Source organism: Sinocyclocheilus rhinocerous, unplaced genomic scaffold, assembly GCF_001515625.1.
Source record: "Sinocyclocheilus rhinocerous isolate Xijiao unplaced genomic scaffold, SAMN03320098_v1.1 scaffold868, whole genome shotgun sequence".
NCBI classification, from domain to species: domain Eukaryota; kingdom Metazoa; phylum Chordata; class Actinopteri; order Cypriniformes; family Cyprinidae; genus Sinocyclocheilus; species Sinocyclocheilus rhinocerous.
In genome coordinates, this window is record NW_015650768.1 from 212,448 (window position 1) to 222,035 (window position 9,588).

General features: G+C 34.8%; 1 protein-coding gene across 4 annotated transcripts in view; it reads left to right on the top strand.

Moving 5' to 3' along the window:
- LOC107712581 (transcription initiation factor TFIID subunit 4-like) overlaps positions 1-9,588 on the top strand; it is a 115,948-nt gene that overhangs the window by 34,196 nt on the left and 72,164 nt on the right. For 3 of the 4 annotated variants that reach the window (XM_016517891.1, XM_016517894.1, XM_016517893.1), the window contains 5 exons: positions 1,361-1,504; positions 3,026-3,148; positions 4,246-4,335; positions 5,914-6,063; positions 8,619-8,694. In XM_016517891.1, the coding sequence (XP_016373377.1) occupies positions 1,361-1,504; positions 3,026-3,148; positions 4,246-4,335; positions 5,914-6,063; positions 8,619-8,694 (583 nt within the window). The remainder of the gene's footprint in view (positions 1-1,360; positions 1,505-3,025; positions 3,149-4,245; positions 4,336-5,913; positions 6,064-8,618; positions 8,695-9,588) is intronic. The other variant, XM_016517892.1, reaches the window with a different exon arrangement.

Genomic DNA, 9,588 nt, shown 5'->3' on the forward strand with positions numbered 1-9,588 from the left:
TGATTGGCCAGCTATCCAGTGCGTTGTGATTGGCCTTACCATATTTGGAAACACACAGCGTCTCCCCGACATGGCGGCGGTGGCAACAATACTACAGCGAGAATGAAAGTTATGTATACATTTGGGCGGTGTTATGCAGATCTTTCCATACAGTGACGTTGATTTTTGGGGGATTGTTTGAATGAGGTGTTTTAGGAAGGTGTGGATGAGTCTTAACTTTTAGAAAGAATATCTCTTTGGGTTTGAGACTGTAATCTTTGCGACTTTACGGATCTTATATATGCACGAACAGCTTGTAACACTCCAAAGACAAAGAAAAACATGAGATTGCATCATATGACCCCTTTAACTAAAATTAAAGTGAAAACAGAAAATCTAAAAATACAATCTAATGTCTTAACTTTGATAAAGAATATCTCTTTGGTTTTAAGACTTTAGTCTTTGCAACTTCAGGGATCTTATCTATGCACGAACAGCTTGTAACACTCCAAAGACAAAGAAAAACATGAGATTGCATCATATGACCCCTTTAACTAAAATTAAAGTGAAAACAGAAAATCTAAAAATACAATCTAATTCAAAACAATAACAAAAACTATGTGTGTGTGTGTGTGTGTGTATACACACACACACACACACACATTTTTCTAGTTATGTAAAGCTCTAAAATATTTTATTTGGCAGAAATATAAAATCATTTAAAAAAAATCATTAAAAATAGTTGACATTTCTGGAATTATGTTGTTTGATTATTTTAATTATTTATTATTATTTTATTTAATTATTTAAATATATTGACACTGCTAGTTTCTGTAAATATAAAAGTTTGAAAATAAGCAGCTTTATCATTACAGCAAAAGTACCAGAAATATCTTGGTCAAAAAGTACAAAATGTTGCGGTAATAGATCTAGTCCGGTCAATATTTGTGTGAGCACTGTATGGACTAATCAACAACCAAAACCAGAACTATCTGCATTGTAATCTGATTGAAATTAATGTGTTTGGAGTCTCATGTGCTTTTAAATCTACTCCTGCACTCTTGTGCTTATCTATAAAGTTGTGTTTTATTAGATTTCTTACATAAAGACAAAGAACAGACAGTAAAAACTCAGCATGGCTGTAAGAGATGGAGCGCCTCAGGAGCAAACCAAGCGAACTGTGAGTTGTCAGGTGCTCTGAGTTCTTCCTCCTCCATCTCTCTCTCTCTCTCTCTCTCTTGGCTCCTGTCGTCCCCCGCTCTCTCGGGACACGTGATGTGACAGGGCGCGCTGTGGCCGTCTCTCCTGTTCTCTGTGGCCTTGCTGGCAGGCAGACGTCAGCTTGTGTTTATCTCCGTGTCTCTGCTCCTTCCTCCTCTAGAAGGCCCCCATGGCAGCCGCCGTGGCAGTGACAGCTCCCCAGCAGGTCCAGCCGGCCTTGGGCCCCCAGGGGCCCCTCACTCAGATGCCACTGGCCCCGCAGAGCGCAGCCGCCCCAGCCCCCGGAGCTTCGCTTGTCTCCCAGGTCTGTATGCCCTCCTGTATCGAAGCCTGCAAGTTTCTCTCTCTCTTTATCTATTCTTTTTCTCAGCTCAAGTGAGTGACTGTTGGACCCCTCAAGCCTGCCTGGTTAACTGTCAGGACTTGGTTAAGCTCCATCCGAACCACACACACACACACACAGCTGCCAGCACGTTCATGCATAGACAAACAAACACACATGTGGCAGTGCCAGTCTATAGACATCTGGGCATCACATCTGCACGCAAACAAAGACATGCATGTTCACATACACTACCATACAAAAGTTTGGGGTTGGTATGATTTTTTAAATGTTTTTGAAAGCTGCTCAACAAGGCTGCATTTTGTTGATCAAAAATAACAGTAAAATGTGAAATGTTATTACTATTTAAAATAACTGTTTTCTATGTCAATATATTGTAAAATGTAATTTATTCCTGTGATCAAAGCTGTATTTTCAGCACCATTACTCCAGTCTTCAGTGTCACATGATCTTCAGAAATCATTCTAATATGCTGATTTGTTGCTCACGAAACATTTCTGATTATTATCAATGAAAACAGTTGTGCTGCTTCATGTTTCTGTGGAAACTGTGATACATTTTATTTTTAGGATTCTTTGATGAATAGAAAGTTAAAAAAAAAAACAGCTTTTATTTGAAATAGAAATCATTTGTAGCATTTTATAGTGTATTACCAGGTGAATCTCACAAACATGTCAAGAACATGTATGGGTCATGTTTATCCCCTAAATAAAAAAAATTATAATAATAATAAAACGGTTTTGCATAAAGAAAAGATTTTGTGACTTTATTTCTATGAGAATTCATTACATTTTCCTTTCAAATTCTCAAAATTTTACTGCAAAAAAATTGCATTTCATTACTTCTTATTCATAATGTTATAAAAACACAATGCTATATTATTAAAATTTTAAGTTATTTATATGTCATGATAGTATTCGTTGTTCTGCCTTTAATTTATACTAATTTATACTATCAATTAAGAATATGAATAAAAAAAAAATCAAAAGTAAAACATCTGGATCCATAACTGTGTTTAATTGTTATGACCATAATATTGCAATGTATAAAATATAAAAATCGACTTCATTTTCTTTAGATTTTGTGTGCACGAGAATCACCAGTTTATTAATAGTATTTGAGTTCATTGTAGACATAATGAAGCTGATCAGCCCGTGTGAGCGTAGCATGCCATCTGCCTTAAAAAAGACTTTTGATTGACACATTCTCTAACCTCAAATGATTGACAGCTTTGTAGCATTTAAATGGAATTTAGAGGATTTAATTAAAATACTTTATTTACCCGTGAGGCTCGATCGCTGATTATGGCAACAAAAGCACAACAGAGCGCGTCTGTGTGAGTCAGAACCGGATAAACTGTTTACTAACACGAGCAGCCGTCCAAATCAAGACACACGCTTCAGCTCGGCCTGTGATGTGTCATCACTGAGGTCTGAATCCACATGTCCTTAAAACTAATGAAGCGTCTCACTCTCTCATCAGGAGATGCAGGAGAACGTGAAGAAGTGCAAGAACTTCTTGGCGACGTTGATCAAGTTGGCGTCCCATAATTCCCCTTCCCCAGAGACGTCTCGAAACGTGAAAGCGCTGGTGCAGGATTTACTGGTACGTGTGGCGCTTCTCCTCCAGAAACATCTGAATTCATAAATCATTAGCGTTCATTTTTTGCTTTATATGTCATCATGAAAGGCCTCATTTTACATCCGGAATATTACACTGGCCTGCATCATATGTGCTTAATGAAATCCAATACTAAAATAAAATAAATAAATTATGGCCGGTGACAGAAGAAAATGCAAACATGAGCCAGATGTTTTCTGACAGGTGTTTTACTGCATCCAAACAGAGACAGAAAATTACAGATTTTGTGGGAAAAAAAAGTATAAAATTTTCTTTGACATTAAATGGAGTGTTGGAACACATTTTTCTATTCCTTTGTAGATTGTAAGTTAAATGATACATTTGTTATATTTTTTGTCGAAACTTTTGTCATTATTCTGTTGTTTTGATAAGTGTATTAAAGCTGGTACATATAGAATTTGAAAAATCTTCATTCTTATTTTGTGAAAAAAAAAAAAAATCTAAGAAAAGCTTTTATTGATATTTTTAAACTCTGCATTATCAAACCAGCTAATATTAGTCCTCTTTTACAAATCGTCAGAAATTTGCAGGGCTGTGTTTTGAAAATGAAATTTGCCTCATGTAAGATCAAAGGCTAATTCATTTTCATCCTGCACTAATCATCTCCTCTTCCTGTAGTTGAAGTTTGTTTGAAGTTTGAAGTTTATTTACTTTTATGCGTGCTTAGCAATGCTGAGATTGAATTATAGCAGAAAGTACACTGAAAGATAAAATTGCAAGAAAAAACATAAAATACAAAAATATAAAAACAAAATTTTCAAAACATATTCAATAATACTACTCCAAAAAATAATAAAAGATATACATTTGCACATATATATACATATACGTCTGTCCATACATAAACAAAATATACATCCATTCACACACGCACATAAACATAAAAAGTTTTGAAACATACAAGTGCAACTGCAAAAAGGACCCTAAGCATCCACATTACATTCATTGAACAGTCTAATACCAAAAGGAACGGTAGAACTAGCATAATGTTAGTAGTTTGCATGTTTTTTTCCACTGTACACGTTCAAATCCATCTGATCATCTGCTGTCGCTGCTCTCAGGACGCGAAGATCGATCCGGAGGAGTTCACCAGCCGCCTACAGTCCGAGCTGAAGTCGTCTCCGCAGCCGTACCTGGTCCCTTTCCTGAAGGTACGTTAACACACGCGAGTCCTCCTCCTCTCGTTCCTCGCAGTCAGTAGCCGGCAGGCGTGTCCAGCCAGGCACAATACGTGTCACATCCCGCCCGGTCCGAACTGACACGCCAATGCAGCCGCGCTGTCATGCGATGTTAGTTCGCTTGCGTCAAAATCCTCCAGAAATAGCCATCGGCAGCCCGCGGTGTCCTCACGGGGCCTGGGATCTCAGCGAGATGTCTTTGATTACTGAGGTTAATGATCTTTGTCGGACTGTTCGGCCTCTATGAGGAAAAAATGACAGTTCACACACTGGAAATTTAATTGAAATGAAACATATGAGATGCTTTTATTATTGTGAATGATTCAGGTAGCACAAACCCTTTACTGTAATATAGTTTTCTATAATTATTTCACAAATGCTTATAGATCATTAAAATATTTTTTAAAAAATGGTTATAGAACCATATAAAAAGTGTTGGTAATAATTTACAGTAAGGTCTTTTTAGTTAACATTAGTTAATGCATTAACTAATATGAACTAACAATGAACAATATATTTTTTACAGCATTTATTAATCTTTTTAATGTTAGTTAATACAAATATTTATGTTCATGTTCATTCACAGTACATAAACTAATGTAAAAGTAAAAACAAATAAAATAAAATAAAAGATACAACTTTACATTTTAATAATGGATTAATACATTTTGAAATTAATATGAATTAACATTAATAAATGCTATTTAATTAATGTTCATTTTTAACTAATATAGTTAATGTTAACAAATGAAACCAGCATTGTAAAGTGCTACCAAAGTTTTATATATTGTTCTCTCCCTGTGTGTGTGTGTGTGTCTTGACCTTCTAGTGTAACCCTTTCATTGCTGTAACCCTTAAATCCAGACTGCCAGAGGGTTACTGTAAATGCATTACTGTAAATGGGTGGCTTTTGCACTGATGGCTTGGGCCCGTCAATGCTGCTTGCAGTTTTAATTGAAATCTGTAGACACAAATAGACAAAGTAACACTTAAATTTGTATTTTGGATGATTTCTTTTTGAAAGAAGACATGTTATAGAAGCAAAATGTTAGGGTTAGGGTGAATGAAAAAAATTAAAAACAATGGTTTTGCCTGTAGTGTCTTACCTTAAATGTGCAGAAATAGTATAAATAAACAGAATAATTGGCTCCAGTCTGTTGAATTATTGAAAAATGGCTGCATTACCACCTCGGGTGTGCCTTATTTTTCATTAATACAATGGCCTCTATATGTAGTCCCAGTATACCGGAATCTAGACAAATGGTGGTGAGAAACTAACCCTAACCCGTTACGCACAAATACACGGGTTCCAATGAGCTTGTGATATATTGGATTTGATATCTCCAGTGGGTAAATACTCGACTCAGCAGTTGATTCTGAATTGGAATCGACTCGCATAATATCAGGTGTACATTAGTGGATGTTTATCACATTTGCTGCATTAAATGCTACATGCTTTACATATATATTGTTAATGGATGACCATCTAAATGTTTACTTTGGGACTAACTCTGTGTTTGTGTGCATGCATGTGTGTGTTTGTGTTTGTAGAAAAGTCTCCCTGCGTTGCGTGTGTCTCTCCTGAACAGCCAGCAGACTTTCACTCAGCCTCTGCAGCCCAACAAAACCAGCGTGACGCCGGTCCAGACGGGTGTCAGTGTGCGTCCGCACCAGCCCAACAGCACCACCGTACTGCCACAAGTATGTGCTGATCTCTCATCCTCTCAAATATGTTCCACTTGTCTCTTTTTCATTCATACAGTTCGGCAGAAACAATATATAACCACACCATAATTAGTATCTGATATCTAACATATGATATGTTTATTTAAAGAAAAAGATTTTTAATACATTCTATATTATAAACATCTGAAAGGTGCTTTCTAAACATTCATTTAACATCAGACAGGAAATGTTCTAAAGACACGCCCTAAAAACACCCTAAAATCCAGAAGCATCAGATAGAAGTTTCCGTGATGTACATCTTGCACTTATATGAATAAGAGAGTTTGAACTCAAACTCAAACACATATGACCGCACATATTTGCATATCATGCTTATTCTTATTCATGCTTAAAACTTGCTTCAAGCCATTGTTACTTATTTTACGTACAAAGAGTTTTTTTTTGTTGTTGTTCATTTATGTTTTTTAATTTTTTTTTCAAATTAAACATGTCATGTACTTGGCTGTTTAATTGATATATTAAATGTTTTTGAATTTTTAAATAATTTATTTGATGATTTTGAAAGTCTTTTCTGCTCACCAAGACTGCATTTATTTGATGAAAAATACAAAGTAAAAACAGTGAAATATTATTACATTTTAAAATAACTTTTCTATTATAATGCGTTGTAAAATGTAATTTATTGCTGTGATGCGCAGCTGAATTTTCAGCATCATTACTCCAGTCTTCAGTGTCACATTATCCTTCAGAAATCATTCTAATATGCTGATTTGCTGCTCAAGAAACATTTCTGATTATTATCAATTTAATGCTTTGATCAATTTAATGCATGTTGCTGAAAACTAATTTCTTAAATGTTCTTTAATTTAATTTTCTTTCATTTCTTTAATGGGGTCAAATGACCCCAAACATTTGACCATTAGTTCAAAAGGTTGAAAAACACAGATATAATTGTTAAAAAGCTCTATTGTCCAGCCCAGAGTGTGACATGTGTTGATAATATTGAATATTGACTATGAGTTTGTCTCTTCCTGCAATGGCTCAGTCTGTGTAGCCGTTCTGAAGTTTTCCGTATCTCCCCGAGGTTTGCAGGCTCTGAGCTGTAATGTAGCGACAGTGTGTCCGGGCACAAGAAAACAAGTCAGAGAAATATGCAGGCGGAGGGAATGATGTGCTTGGGAAAAATTCAGCCTGTGTTTTTCAGACCACACCTAGATGTGCATTTTATTAATCACCTTCATGACAACATGGTGAAATCATTTTAAATTCTGTGAATAAAGGACCTACATTTTAAAGTCTACATAAAATTAAATAGACTATTTATTGGATTAATACACGTTCTTAGTCTTATTATGCAAGTTACAAATATGTCACATTAACCCCATAAAGCCTGACATATGAAATAATAGTCAGAAACATCCAATTGTTTGAAACAGAACAGTTGAACCTTTAGGCAAAATCAAAAATGAGTTGATTATCATATTTGATCCATCAGGTTTTTATGGCTCATATAGTGTGATATAGTGAAAACTTCAAAATTAAAAATTAAACAGCTGTTTTATTCAGAGGCCCAAACTGAGCAAAAAAGATGCTGATATTTATATGGCCAAAAAGTTGATGTAAAGGATGATGCTTGCGATATAAATCAATGAGATCTTTATAACAGTATAGCTGATACTTACATAAAATTATATAAATATTAGTCGTCACTCTGTATCCCCAATAATATATCTATATAATAATATATAATGTAAGATGAGATTTAAATGCTTAGTTTGATGATCAAAACATACACTCTCAGAAAAAAAGGTACAAAAGTTGTCACTGGGGCGGTCCTTTTCAAAAGGCACACCTTTGTACCCAAAGAGTCCATATTGGTACCTTAAAGGTACATATTAGTACCTAAAGTGTACATATTAGTACCTAAAAGTTACAAAAGTGTACCTTTTGAAAAGGTACCGCCCCAGTGACAGCTTTTGTACCTTTTTTTCTGACAGTGTATAATGCAAGGCCACAAAGTGATGATTGAGAGATGAATCAGACGACAGAAGGCATGTAGATTGTGTGCGACAGGGTTTTCAACATTTTGATCATTTAGAGACTTTAGAAATTAATTAGTGCTGTCAAACGATTAATCGTGTTTAATCACATCCAAAATAAAAGTTTTTGTGTACATAATATATGTGTGTACTGTGTATATTTATTATGTATATATAAATACACACACATGCATGTATATATTTAAGAAAAATATGTTATAAATATATTTATATATAAAATAAATTATGTGAATATAAAATATATACATGTAAATATTTTATAAATATATACTGTACTGTATGTGTGTGTCTTTATATATACATAATAAATATACACAGTACACACACATATATTATGTAAACAAAACCTATATTTTGGATGCGATTAATCACGATTAATCATGCCCATTACTAAATTTTATATATCAAATATTAAATCTGAGGATGCTGATGCATGTCTATATGTGCCAAACTGACTGATTGACTCGCTGTAGACTGTAAGACTGTTCAGTAACTCTTGTATGTTTGTAGGGTATCAAGAGGGCAGTGGGTCCTGGAGGTCAGATACGGATGCCTGTGGTCATAACACAGACGGTGCGAGCGACAGGTGAGCAAACACAGATGACCTTCACATCTAACATTCATTCATTCATTCATTCATTCATTCATCATCTTTGCATGAAACTCCTGTTGTCTGATCACACACACACACACACATACAGGTGTGCACACACAGATTTGATCTGAGTCTTTCTGTTCCTGTCCATCATAGTCTGATCTCTTATATTTTGGCCCTTAAAGTGGATTTTCAGGGGGGAAGTTTCTAAAAATACTGTCTCCTGTAGCTGTGGGCTAAGAACATGCCTCTTAAAATCACGTTCAAATGCACCCTGCCAGTCACTGTGTGTGAGTGTCGACACATTGAGGAGTGTATAGAGACAGACTGAGAGAAAGATATAAAAAAACAGAGAGATGCATGCAGACAAAAGCAGAGAATCAGTAAAAATGGCAGCTCGCCCTGTTGTTCTGTCTCTTTTCGGGTGCATCTCATGAAACCTGTCAAGAAAATGCCCGGGTCATATTTCACCATAAAGTCAATTTGAAAAATCGAGAAATTAATATTTATTATTAATTTCTTTGGTTGCATTTTACTTGAAGCTTTTCTATATAATGCAGTATTTTTAATGCATTAATTATGCACCCTATAATAATCGTAACCATAGTTATAATACATTATACTACGTATCGATTCAATGCATTAAAACACAACAAACAACATATTTCAGGTATAGTAAGGAATCTGCAAATATTCTAATGCATTTTAATCTTGGTTGCAATTATTTATGAAATGAATACCTATATAATGCATTATACATAAAGAGTTCAAGTAAAGTGTTGGCATTATTTGATTTATTATTAATTATTTTTATTTTTATTTGAAAGGAAATAAAGCCTGTGTCTATTGTGACACTATTTTCATGACAAATAAACACATTTCCCT